The sequence below is a fragment of the Rhinoraja longicauda genome, chromosome 2 (assembly GCF_053455715.1).
Source record: "Rhinoraja longicauda isolate Sanriku21f chromosome 2, sRhiLon1.1, whole genome shotgun sequence".
Classification (NCBI taxonomy): domain Eukaryota; kingdom Metazoa; phylum Chordata; class Chondrichthyes; order Rajiformes; family Arhynchobatidae; genus Rhinoraja; species Rhinoraja longicauda.
The window spans coordinates 38,649,231-38,663,687 of NC_135954.1; the positions used below are offsets into that span (position 1 = coordinate 38,649,231).

The window sequence follows — 14,457 nt, forward strand, 5'->3', positions numbered from 1 at the left end:
TCTTTAAGACCTCCGACAAAATGAAAACGCTGGCCAGTGAGATTACTTTTGATTACTGTCGTTTAATTGCTACTATTTCTGTCCATTTATTTTCAATGGTTTATGCAAACAGCACTTTGGGACATTTTTAATTATTGATGTCGATTTACAATGAAAGTTGTTGCCCTGTTAACCTTCGGCTGACTGACCCAATACTGCTCCACGCTCTCCTCGAAATATAAGACTTTAATCACATGGTTCCACAATGTATCCTTGCGAACCGTGATACATATTCAACCTTCAAAACATCTGGTTCCTAATTAATCCTCTGACGAGCCAGCGAGTGTTAAAAAATGTGCATATCTTTCAACCTGGCTCCCTCCAGATCCACTATTTGGGTACTGGTGAGACCCGAAGACCAAGTTCCATCAGGCGTGTTCAGCAACTCTACCTTGACAAACGGGAAAGGCAGATCAATGCCCCGTGGTTCGACAGAGAGAGAAGGGATTCACAGATCGCGGCTCATCAATCACTCGCCCAACTTGCATAGTAGGGAGGACACCTAAGAGTGATAGGGAGGGTGGTAGGTAACAAGATGCGGAGAGACATTTTGTGCTTAAGTGTCATCGTTTTAGTACGGGACAGGGAACCATTCCAGTTTACGCCTGTGGCGTGACCCAAATCTCAACACAGCTAGAATCTCTCCTACCCGCGACATCCATCCTTACTCCTTTGTTTCGCTCATTTCAAATGAAATCGCTGAATGTGTGGAAAGTGTTTTCGTGCTCTTTACTACAGCAGACTGAACAGTTATTTCCCATTGATTACCCGACGGGGCGTGAACCAGAGCACGCTGAATATGTATGTCTATTTAAATTTGGAGAGCGGTCCCACATTCGGTTACTTCTGAACAGTTATTTCCCCGGAATAATAATCAGTCATTTTAAAATGCCTCGTTATTGTAAAAAAAAAAATCTCCTAAATACGTAATGCCACCTTGTAATATGTTGTTTTAAATTTCAATGAGTAGATTGGCAAGCACGTTATAGTGAAATTCTCAACCCAACCTGCCAGCTACATATTCTTCTATTTTCACCTTTTCCGTCACCGCCTCCCACCGCGGAGCTAACTGAACAGGAGAATTGTTATGTGTTTGAAAAGCAAATTTCTACCCCTTGATCCGCACGATAAATGCGTGTGTGCGTGTGTGTGTGTGTGCGAGAAAGGTTTGGTGATGGAAGGGTAAAATAAATGCGCACAGTGCATTGCAAGTCAAGTTTTTATCTGGGGGATTTTATATCAATATTTTGAAAAGCAAGCTGACTCCGTAATTCAATATATTGCTCAATACGCACAAAGTGATTTGCGTCTCAGTTACTAATTACTAATCGTGTTGTTTTCAGACCGGCGTCGGATTCGCTGAATCTAACCCCTAACTGAAATGTGATGATTTTATGGAGTTAAGAGTGGCTCCGTCTTCTCGCTGCTGTTTATCCGTATCCCCATCCATTGACATGGATTCCAGCAATACCTAGTTGCTAATCCGAAATAGAATACGGCCTTTCGGCACTTCGAGCAGATGTGGGCTTCCAGTGGAGAAACCCCACCAGTCTATCCCCTCTGCAACATTCTCTCATCTTGTCTTGTCCGAAGAAGGGTCTCGACCCGAAACGTCACCCATTCCTTCTCTCCAGAGATGCTGCCTGACCCGCTGAGTTACTCCAGCATCTTGTCATTATTCTACTCCAGTGGTAATTTACAGAAACCATTTACAGGAAACCAGGGCATCGGCTGCAGGGAGAATATATATATAAACTCTAGCAGCAGAGGTGAGGATTGAACCCCGGGATGCTGGTGCTGCTGTATCATCCGTGCAGAATTTAAATCCCAAAGCTGCCAAATGCGATTTGAACTTGTGTCCTCAGTCTCTGGGTTACAAGTCCGATAACTTCATCACTTGTGCCACCACCACCACCACGCATGCATCCATCTATTGTCCCGTTGTTCAGCTCTGAACACTTTGAACAATAATGTATCATTTACGAGAAGAAATGTAACAAATGGTGCCGATGTCAAATCTATGTCTGCCCCGGCCACACATGGAAGGAGGGTGGTTCGGAGTGATTCCTTGACACTGGGCTCTGAAGTTAAGGCGAGCAGATGGGGATGGGTTGCTTGGTGTTTCGGTGGCTGTCAGCATGTCCATTGGTGCGCCCTCCCCCCGGCGATCATGTGATCCTCCCCCCACCCCCCCCCCCCCCCCTTCAGCTCCGACGTCTCCTTTGTTGTTTCCGTGGCTCAGTCCCCCTGTAATCGCCCCGTGTGGCTGCGAGGTGGAGAAAGGCAACAGCGAGATACAACCGAGGAAGCAAGAGGCAGTGAGAGGGGACACTGATAAGGGGAGCGGGCAGAGAGAAAGAGAGAGGGGGAGAGAAAAGGAGGACTGAACCATTCATTAACATCGTCCACCTCAAACCAGGGAGAGGGGGCTGAGGAGCCGCTTGGACGAGTTCGGATCTGGAAGGAGCGCGCACAGAGAGAGAGAGAGGGAGAGGGAGAGGGTGAAGCGGCTGGGCTGGGCAAGGCAAGGCAGGGCAAGGCAGAGACGCTGCGAGCACGACCGCTCCTTCCCTTTGCCTGAGGATCCGCCTGCCCCCCGTCCCCCGACTACGACCACGACCACGACCACGACCACTCGGCTTGTCCGTCTTCAGCCAGCGGCTCCTCTCCTCTCCGCTCCGGCCATGGTGGTGTCAGAGTTGCTCGCCCCATCGCAGCAGCGCACGTTAGCCGGACCGTCGGCGTGCTGTTGCCTGTGGCTGTTCGCCGTGCTGGCTCTCGGCAACCTGCCGGTGGGGCTGCCCGCCAACCCGCTCTCCAGCGCCGAGTGTCACAGCGCCAGAGGCAGGGGAGCCAATTGCTCAGGTGGGTGAGACACACACACACACACACACACACACACACACACACACACACAAAAGAGTGGGGGCAACATTTTGCTTTCACTCCCGTCCGGCGTCTGAGAACAAAGACGGTGGGAATGAGTTAAATGACCAACGCGTGTGGAAGCTGGACTTGCCACTGCGACTGTTTTTCTTCTTGTTGTTGTTGTTGTGAAGGGGACAGTTAGTTTGTAGGTTCCTGGGGGGGGGGGGAAAGAGGTGACAGATCGAAGATAGCACGGGTGCTTTGATGTTGCCGACGTGCATTAATATGCCCTTTGAATGGATCTTGCAGAAGGGAGTAAGTAGCAGGTGCATTAACATCGCCTGGAGAATGCCACCCACCCCACCCCCATCATCCCCGACCGTCCCTCGGCCGGCGATGAAATTGAAAGATGGAGCATCCCCCGGGACTTCACGTGACATTCACTATTAAATATTTAACAAAAGGTTTCATTTATTTTTGTTCATAAAGAGCAAAAAAAAATAAGAGGCTGAACAAGAAATCCTGGGTTGGTCCCGCTTAGACACGGACATAACAGGCTTTTTGCGTGCACCTGATAGTGGAAATCGTGCATCGTGGTGAAATCATCAGTCATTGACTTTGTGCCATTTGAATTTTATAGATCAGTGATTGCACACAGTTATGGAAAGGGGCTTTCTGCTTTTCATTGTTCAATTTGAGCATCTTTTTTTTTTGTCTGTGGAGTGTGAACTAGTTTTGTGTCGGAGCATTATTGGTTAATTTAACATGACCCTTTAAATCCCCAGCCCACCACAACCCCGTTGATCTGTAGCGAACCAGCTTTACGACGAGAGGCACAATGCAACTGATAGCTAGATGGATTCGCATACAGTCCGTTTCAACTGTGTGCCGTTTAGAATCAATGAAATAGAAACGCAAAGATGAAATATTTGGTTGGAGCCTTGAATGATTTGAGTGTGTTTGAGAATTAACGTATGTTGCTCTTTCTGACGCTTTTGATATGCTTATTTAGAATAGTAAATATTCGCGAAGAAATGAGCCCTACTCTGCAAAATAGACTAAAGGGGAAATCCATAATGAATTGTGTACCATTTCGTGACAAAATTGGGACAAAATTGGTGTCTTAAAAAAATAAATAATATCCCATAGTAAAAGCAAACATCGAAAATATTGGTGTGAGTGAGTGAACAATGTTTTGAAATGTTTTGAAACCAAACTTTTATCTTATGATAATGTTGTTTTTTTTCCGAGGCACAATGATAGCTGAAAAACAAAAACAGACTAAAAATCGTTCAACTCTAGTTTACTGACTTTTCCCGAATCTTATTCCCAAGTCGGTTGCCGAGTCTTTGCTCCATCCTCAAACTATTTATATGTCCCATCATTGCCGCATGGTCATCTCAGTGGTCGCTTCACTCGAGGTATTTAACTTTGTCAAGTTTACCTCGTATATTCCAGGATACAAAGAGTCGCGCTACCCTGGAAAAGTAATAAATGAAACAGAATAGAGATATTTTGCTGTCAGTGCTTTAACAATTGTCCTCTGTTTTTCTTTGTTCTTTACGAATCCTTAATTGCAGACAATCCATAACTTTCTTCCTTCAGTCAATTTTTTTTCTTTCCAAAAAGTAACAATGGATCGGCAAATTGATCAGCAAATCAACCGTCAGTAAATTGATTAAGGTGTTATTGCAATTTATAGCAATTTCTCTGGGTGGATTTCATTACCAATGAGTATTTAGGGATACTATGTGTATCAGAATGATCCAGCATTGCATTAATTCTGCATGAATTTGATACATTCTCATAAAGAAACCCAGGTTATTACTATCATTGATTGACACAGTGAATCCAGGGAGCCCAGTTCTGAGCTCAGGGGAAATTAGCTGGAATGTTGTTCAGCAATAGGTTCTAGTTTCAATGAAGGAGAATAAGCCAGGAGGTTGGCAGTTCGGTCAGAATGAGTGAGGAGAGATTTGGTGAACAGTTATTATAACTGTGTTGGTGACACAAAGGCTGAGATGGGAAGACAAAGACTAGAGGCAGAGCCAAAAGATTGTCCACTCAGGAAACTGCATGATTTCCCACCATTTCCACCTTCTCAAGCTTTCTACGTCTTGGACATGCATTTTACCAAGTTAGCAAACAAACACTTGGTGGGAGCAAATTGAAAACCAAGTTCTTGAACATAATTTAAGGAAGGGATTAGTCCATTTGAATTCAGGAAAAGTAAAAAGACCATTTGTGTTAGAGTAACAAAGGGCAGTGGGTGTATGGAATGAGCTGCCAGAGGAGGTAACTGGGGCAGGTGCAATCGCAATGTTTAAGAATCATTTAGATAAGTACATGGATAGGATAGGTTTAGAGGGATATGGGCCAAATGCAAGCAGGTGTGACTAGTGCAGATGGCGCATGTTGGTCAGCGTGGGTGAGTTGGGCCAAAGGGCCTATTCCGCACTCTATGACTGTGAATCTGTGAATCTGTGAGTAACAAACAGAACTATAGCATGACTCTTATTCTTAATTTCAGATCTAACTTTCCAAAAATCACAGTGTTGATCTTTCTGCGCTGGCACCCCAGTATAAAATGTAATAAATTAATCTCTACATTGAGACTCTGGCTGCTCTGTCAGCTGGTGTAAACGATCCTACAGCAGGGTATTTTTCCCCATGGCCGCACCCAGTATTTATCCTTCATTCAGAAACAAACATAATCACAGTGTTTTGATGAGAGCTTGTGAACAAATTTGCTACTTTGTTTCCTATCCTCTGACAATCAAAGACACTGTACGGCTGCAAGTTTTTCTTTGCCTTGATTCTTCTATCTCTGTTTTAGTTGGTCTTGAATGACAGTTTCTCAGCTGCCTGGGGTAGATCTATTTGTACTGGAACAACATGCACCCAATACATTTTTGAGAAACTCATCTCCTCTCATTGGCATATCTTGAACAGCCATCAATTGGCCTGAACGAAACTGATGCAAACCATCCACAACAAGGAACAGATCTTGAAAGAAACAGTTAATGCTTTCGGTCTTTAACCTCCTGAGAACAAATGAAATGTCACCAGCTTGAAATTCCAGATCCGTTTTCTCTTTTTGTTGCTGTCTAACTTACTGAGCATCTTTAGATTCTGATTTTCATCATTTAAGTATTTTGCTTTTGTAGTTATCGTTCTTTTGGTATCATATTGAAAGAATAGACTACAATATTGCTTGCCCATTGTTCTCAAGGTAATAACTAACTTCATCAAATTTATAACTTATACAGTGCATTGCATTTCTACCAGTGTTAGCTATTCAACTAAATCAGTCTAATCCTATTTGCCTGTCATTTCTATATATGCTTTCATAAGGACTTATAGAAAAAAACATTCGATAGACTTCTGAAAGTCATGAGGAAACTAAGGCTTTGAAGAACCGGAAAAATAAGATATAGCTTTCAGATCTGAATTGCAAAATATTGCCTAGGTCCACTGGGAAAATTATGCACAAATTATTGATGTGAGATCCATGTAAAGTAGTCTTCAGACCAAAACCATTTCTTAAAATTAAAAAATCTGACTTGGAAAAAAAGTAGTTATATAATTTTTGCTCAAGATAGATTACCATCATATCAACAATAATTGTTATCTCCTTAAAGCAACTGTGCAGTGGTATTAAATTTGAACGATAAAAATAATGCTTTTATTTAGAACTATGCATGCATTATAGAATTATGTAGCATTTGTTTAGTGCAGATAAACAGCGTGGTGTCATAAAAGCCTTTGAAGGAAATGGATCTCAGTGGATAATTCTTCCCCAAAAAGAAAGTAAAAGGCAGAGGGAAAAGCAGAAGATGATTGGGAGAGACGACAAAAAAATAAGGGGCAAGATGTTGAAGAAAGGGGAGGGATGAAAAATAGAGAATTGATAATAAATAACGGGGACCTTTAAGAAGTGTTCGAACACTCTATTCCTTAAAATCGAAAGCAATATTAACCAAAATTTGTTTTATCGCACGACAACAATAATAAACTATCCAGTAATGCCGTAACATCCTAATCCTCCAATATATTAATTTAGATTTAGCCCCACCCCTGTCCACCTCTCAGGGTTATCAGATGTCCTGGTGTGGCCTTTACATGGCGCAGCATACCTAGCAACAACAGCTAGTTTACATAAGGTGCCTTTTACAAAACAAACCATCTTAAGGAACTCTCTAGGATCATTAGGAAAGAACATTTTACACTGAGCCATAGTAATGGTTCAAATTAAGCAGGGGGTAATGGTAGGAAATGGAAAAAGTAAACGATTTGGTTTTTGGGGCAGATAACCTGTGGTTGTAATTTGGGACTCAGACATAAGGGCATTCTCATTGCTAATGGAGACTGGCAACCAGAAGACTAAAATTGGACTGTGGATGCAATGTAATTGCAACCAATCTCTATGGGTACTTGGATCCTACTGGTCATCTGGGATCAGGATACAGAGCTGTGCTTTTTAGGCGAGACATGTTCTTGCATCTCAGCAACATGTCTCCTCCCACTTAATCAATTTTATTACAAATGTTCAATTTTTCACTCCCCTTATGGTAGTGTGAAAGGTGAAAAGACATAGTAATCCAAATCTTTGGCGCACTTTTACAAAACCAGATTGTTCATGTGGGGGGAAGAGCAAGCAAGGAAGGAGATTGTAGAGCATATGCCTACATTTAAAAAAATCCTTGCTGGCTATAGGAGATACTTCAAATGATTGGAAGATTGATGACATTGTTTAAAAAAGGGGGAAGGAATCAACTTGTAATTGCACCCCAGTTCGTTTAATTTAGTTAGAGGGAAAATTATTGGGGTGCATTCTCATGGATAGGAGAGTTCATTTAGAAATGCACATATTGATCAAGGGCAGTTGTTAAGGATTTGTTAGGGGAAGATTGAGGTTGATTATCATATTTTGAACAGGTAACAAGAAGAATTGATGAAGGTAGTTCACATGAATTTTGTAAAAGTTCCACATGTGGTTAAAAAACTAAAAGCCTGTGGGATCCAAAGGAGAGTGGCAAACTGGATCCAAAATTGTCCAAATGGTTGATGAATATTTCTGTGAATGGAAAGTGGTAACTAATTTGAATCTCATAAGCCTTAATATTCAGTCCATTGCTTTTTTAAATATATATAAATGATTTAGACCTGGATGTAGGATCATGATGGAGAATTTTGAAGATGATACAAACATTGACTTTCTATTTGACAATGAGAAGAAGAGATTTTGGCCATTTGGGTACAAATTTGGAAAATAGAAGTTCATTTAGAGAAATGTAAATTATTGCATTTCGGGAGGTGTTACAAGATGGGGAGATATGTATATTCTCCGGGAGACAATAGGTATCTGGAATGCACTATCCAAAGGTGTGATAATGACTGAGACTTGCATCACATTTTAAAAAGTGATTGGAGATATTTTGAAGATATGTGACTTGCAGGAATATGCACCCAGCACTGCATTATGGGATTAAGATAGAGAGCTCATTTATGACCAGCAAAAGCACATTTTCATAGATCAAAATTCCTTTTGATCTATGAAAATATACCTCAGTTTTAGTAAATGTTACAGCATGATTTTATAACTTAGTTGTTTAATGCAAAAAGCACATCACAGAAAATTCACTATTATTCACTATCTCCAATCACTTGGATGAAGGGATTAAAAGTACCATTAGCAAATTTGCCGATGATACAAAGCTAGGTGGCAGTGTGAACTGTGAGGAAGATGCTATGAGGTTGCAGGGTGACTTGGACAGGTTGTGTGAGTGGGCGGATGCATGGCAGATGCAGTTTAATGTTGATAAGTGTGAGGTTATCCACGTTGGTGGTAAGAATATGAAGGCAGATTATTATTTGAATGGTGTCAAGTTAGGAAAAAGGGACGTACAACGTGATCTGGGTGTCTTAGTGCATCAGTCACTGAAAGGAAGCATGCAGGTACAGCAGGCAGTGAAGAAAGCCAATTCATAACGAGAGGAGTTCATAATGAGAGGAGTTGAGTATAGGAGCAAAGAGGTCCTTCTGCAGTTGTACAGGGCCCTAGTGAGACCGCACCTGGAGTACTGTGTGCAGTTTTGGTCTCCAAATTTGAGGAAGGATATTCTTGCTATTGAGGGCGTGCAGCGTAGGTTTACTAGGTTAATTCCCGGAATGGCGGGACTATCATATGTTGAAAGACTCGAGCGACTAGGTTTGTATACACTGGAATTTAGAAGGCTGAGAGGGGATCTTATCGAAACATATAAGATTATTAAGGGGTTGGACATGTTAGAGGCAGGAAACATGTTCCCAATGTTGGGGGAGTCCAGAACCAGAGGCCACAGTTTAAGAATAAGGGGTAGGCCATTTAGAACATAGATGAGGAAAAACTTTTTTAGTCAGAGAGCTGTGAATCTGTGGAATTCTCTGCCTCAGAGGGCAGTGGAGGCCAATTCTCTGAATACATTCAAGAGAGAGCTAGATAGAGCTCTTAAGGATAGCAGAGTCAGGGGGTATGGGGAGAAGGCAGGAATGGGGTACTGATTGAGAATGATCAGCCATGATCACATTGAATGGCGGTGCTGGCTCGAAGGGCCGAATGGCCTACTCCTGCACCTATTGTCTATTGTCTATTATCATATTATGCACCCAAATTATACCGTAATAAAATCAATAATACAGGAAACATAATATTAATATAATAATTAAATTATTATTAATATAATAATTAAAACATCCATGCTGCATTAAGTCCTCAGCTCCAGAATTCTTCTTTTGGCTGACCATCACTTTGTTGTGTTAAACCTAGAGTTTCATCATGCAGAGAAAAGAAAATGATTTACAATTCGGCCTTCACCCAAATACAGGGAGTTATGGAGGGGAAAATGTTACCATAACCATCGTGATGGGTTTAAGTGGCTGAAGCAAGATGGTGCTCAAGCCAGAAACGGATCTGCAATCATTTATGATACTCGCTCCACTCTTTTAAACCTCTACTCCAACAGCAGCATTTCTTACTCTAACTATGCTGTAAACTATAGGCAGCTTGATTGTAATCATGTATAGTCATTCTGCTGACTGGATAGCACAAAACAAAAAAGCTTTTCACTGTACTTCGGTACATGTCACAACAAACAAAACTAAACTAAGGCTGTGTGTTTATATCTGGTTCATTTTGCCTTTCATTAACCTCAATTACAATTCTCTCCAGAAATACTTCAGTCATCAAACATTTGAGCTATAGGTTTACTTCCAGTTCTCGTTTCAGATAAAGAAAAGCTAACAGCATTCAACAATCAGGAGAAACAAATAGATGTGAAAACAGGAAATGCTGGAAACTCTCAGCAGATCAGGCAGCATTTATTGAATGTAAAACAGTTCACTTTTAGGGTATGAAATCATTCATCAGAACAGAAAGAAATAGAAATAGAGAAATGGAGAATAAAGTTTTTGAATAATGTAGGAAGTACCAGACAAGCAAAACAAAAGGTTGAATACCTTAAGAGAAAGAGAGAGTAGAAAGCGATCAGAGAAATTCCTAGAGGGGAGGGCAATTGATGGAAACCTTTTAAGAGGCAACAAGAAGACAATAGACAAGAATAATGTGAGAATTAAGCAATAGGAGAAAGTATGAGTCAAGGACAACCTAAAGGATAAGAAACAGTTCCAAATATTTGTGAGAGAGGATACCAAAAAAAAATTGAAGCAATGTCAACCATAGGAGAATGTAGGTAGAGGGAGATGCAGAAAGAGAAAATCACACCATGAAAAATAATCTCTTGTTCTAATTTTGATCCTGTTTAATACCTGGGACAGATTGCCTGGATTAGTGTCATGTACATTGTATTATTAGTAAACAGGGGGCACAGTTTGAAATTGCAAAGCCTGATGTTAGCATGTCTACAGCTATCTTAAATGAATTTCTTAAACCTTGTTATCACCACAGTGAATTGCAATAGTTTTGAACATCTGCTGTTTCATTGCTGGGCAATTTGTATTACTTTAGGGAATCAACATGGAAACAGGCCCTTCAGCCGACTGAGTCCACGCTGACCATTGATCACCCGTTTACACCAGCTCTATGTTATCCCACTTTCTCATCTACTCCTTCACCCTCGAGACAATTTACAGAGGTCAACTAACCAACACACGCACATGTCTGTGAGAGGAAATGGGAGCACCCAGAGGAAACCCACACAGTCACAGGGAGAAAATGCAAACTCCACACATACAGCACCCAGGGTTAGGATTGAACCCGGGTCTGTTGTGCTGTGAGGCAGCAGCTCTACAGCTATGTTTCTGTGCTGTCCCCGATAATTATCCACTTTCTACAACCTAATTTCCTATTTTGCATTATAGGTGTCAGAAATTGCATTGTATACATTTCTGTCGTTTCTATGGGCAATAGAATATACGAGATTGGAATTACTTTTGGAAATTGCGCCTCTGAGTTTCACAACAATTATCTAGGTTAGCTAGCTGATATAATACCCCTCCAGCAGGAAGCAAATATCCATCCCTATTTGCATCTGTTGGATGTTGTGGACAATATTGATGGGCTTTCACAACCCACAGCTGGCCAATCCAGTATCAGTGGCCCACAGCTGGCCAATTCAGTATCAATGGCCCAAAGCCGGCCAATCCCGTATCAATGGCCCCCAGCCGGCCAATCCCGTATCAATGGCCCCCAGCTGGCCAATCCAATATCAATGGCCCGCAGCTGGCCAATCCTGTATCAATGGCCCGCAGCTGGCCAATCCAGTATCAATGGCCCGCAGCTGAAAATCAAGTCTGTTTCTTCCCAGGGATGCAATTTATTTATGCCCTCCTTTGAGGTGCCCTAAACTCATACTGGTCCTGCAGTAAAACAAATAATACAATAGGATCCACGCTCATTATATGAAGGAACATCTGCTGCAAAGTAGGATAAATAAGGGTGGCACAGTGGCACAGCAGTAGAGCTGCTGCCTTACAGTGTCAGAGACCCAGGTTTGATCCTGACTATGGGGTCCTGCTGTCTGTACAGTTTGTGCATTCCCCAATTGACCTGCATGGGATTTCTCTGGGATATCCAGTTTCTAACCACACTCAAAAGACCTACAGGTTTGTAGGTTAATTGGCTTGGTATAATTGTAAATTGTCCCGTGTGTGTGTGGGATAGTGTTAATGTGTAGGGATCGCTGGTTGGTGTGGACTCGGTGGGCCGAATGGCCTGTTTCCGCACTGTATCTCTAAACTAAACTACCATTACCTAGCCACAGGAATCACTTTTTACTTACAAATCTTAAAAATATAATTTCCACATTTCATGATTTATTCAAACCTCTCGATGCACTTATAGGATCAATTACTTTGTGTAAACATTTTGTCAGTTTTTAGATTTCTTTGTGTCATATACAAGGTGAACATCGGGCAGTGTTTCATTCCATTAGCAGGAGGTCACCAGACCATGCTACACATTGAATGAAATTCATTAACCTCCCTTCTGTGACGCATCATTCACCTCTCATTTCAGTAGAGCACGTGTAACAAATGCATGCAAGATCAAACCCCATGTTGGTTAAAAGATTTTCATGCACAGCTCATTCACTTCAGTGTAATTTATTTTAGATAAATGCATTTGATCAAATATTCTTTCAAATACATCTTTTCAACCATAATATTTGTGTGTGATAGCTACTGACAGAAAGTAAATTATTCTGAATCTAATCCTCTTTATATCAATTTTCTAGTTACTGCTCTCCATTACATTGTTAGTTTTTTTGTTTGCTGAGGAACGTGCATAAAACTGGAAATTATGAAATTACTTTGAATAATGTTCTGCTTGATTTTCATTTACAGTTCTGAATACAAACATACAGGACTTATTGGATTCAAGTGAGAGTTAGAAATAGCTCTTAGGGCTAACGGAATCAAGGGATATGGGGAGAAAGCAGGAATGGGGTACTGATCTTGGATGATCAGCCACGATCATATTGAATAGTGGTGCTGGCTCTAAGGGCCAAATGGCCTACTCCTGCACCTATTTTCTATGTTTCTATGACTTGGAAAAAGTCCAGTGAGATTTATACTAGCCCTTTTTTGGATATAGTATCAAATTGAAATAGCTCTTTAGATTTTTTAAGTTGCCAAAACATTATTTTGGCAATAGGCAGCTAATGTCATGCTGTTTGAAGATTAACTGATCCTGGTAATCATTTCAGAGCAATGCATAATTCAATCTTGTTTCTAGATTTCTGTGCAACAAATATTTGATTGAAACCTAGTTTTGATGAACGAACGAGTTATAAAATTATGTTAACTGTACATCTGAGCAAGAGATTTATGTGCAAACCTCTGAAGTTCCCTGCCAAAGACAAAAAAATACAATTTCTGTATTATCTGCGTATGATGGAAAATGTGACAATCTTAAGAGACGGCATTTTGGAATTTTACTTTTATCCTTGATGGCAAATTCAAATGGAATATTTCCCATATAAATATAACACATTCATGAGCCAGTGTTATAAAACCAGTGGAAAGTTTAATGAAAAAATATCTTTGTTGTTGTCATAATGGTTACAGACTCCAGTAAATCTGCACAAAGTGTATTCAGTAAATGGAGATGAAACTTTCCAAGGATTATTCATTACTTTTTGCTTGTATATTATCATGGTGCAATGTAGAGATGCTAATAATTTCTGCATGTTTTTTTCTGGTTTGAATTAAAGATCATGTTAGATATTGTTTTCGTTGAAATTGCTGTCTTTGAAATGGAATATTTTGAAAATACCAGATTCAAGTTGTGCCCTAAATACATAGATCTTGTCCGTGGCAACATATACAGTATATATTTTGATGAATTGCATCTTTTCATGTACAGTTAGTGGAATATACATCAAATGTCAAAGCAGTGGTAACTAAAGTAAATAATCAAGCATATGTGGAAAGTTGCCTCAAAGCGAACAGCTAATACATAGTTATTACAACATCTGTGGTGCTGTAATGATGTTGAGGGATTTACTGGTGCTGCTGGAAGAACCTAATCCCCACTTATCTCCAATCATAAAATTGTGTTGTGAATGGCAAGTGGTTCTTTTTCATTTTCTCTAATGATGGAATAGAATGTTTTCGAAAAATGTTAGATCATATTAGTCAACTTTGAATTGTTCATATATAAATCTTGTTATTTGATATAATTATTGTCAGACTTTGTCTCCAGAACTGTTGCGCTACAATGCTGAGAACTATATTCTGCACTCTGAATAGAACACAAATCATATAATAGTACAGCACAAGAACAGGTCTTTTGGCACCTGATGTCTGTGCCGAACTTGATGCCATGACCCACTCTTATCTGCCTGTACACAATGTATCTATCTCCATTCCCTGAATGTCCACCTGCCTATTCTAAAGTCTTTTGAATGTCACTATCATATCTGCTTCGACCACCACCTCCGGAAGCATGTTCCAGACACATACCATCCTCCATGCAAAACAAAATTTACCCTCTCACCTTAAATCTATGCCCTCTAGTAAATGATTTTTCCATCTTGGGTAAAAGGTTCTGCT

The 14,457-nt window shown here is 40.8% G+C and overlaps 1 protein-coding gene across 1 annotated transcript in view; it reads left to right on the forward strand.

Annotated features, from left to right (window-relative positions):
* The first annotated feature begins 2,245 nt into the window (after positions 1–2,245).
* LOC144603917 (tomoregulin-1-like) overlaps positions 2,246–14,457 on the forward strand; it is a 194,097-nt gene continuing 181,885 nt past the window's right edge. The window contains exon 1 of the mRNA XM_078417739.1: positions 2,246–2,904. Within this exon, the coding sequence (XP_078273865.1) occupies positions 2,724–2,904 (181 nt within the window). The 5' untranslated portion in view covers positions 2,246–2,723. The remainder of the gene's footprint in view (positions 2,905–14,457) is intronic.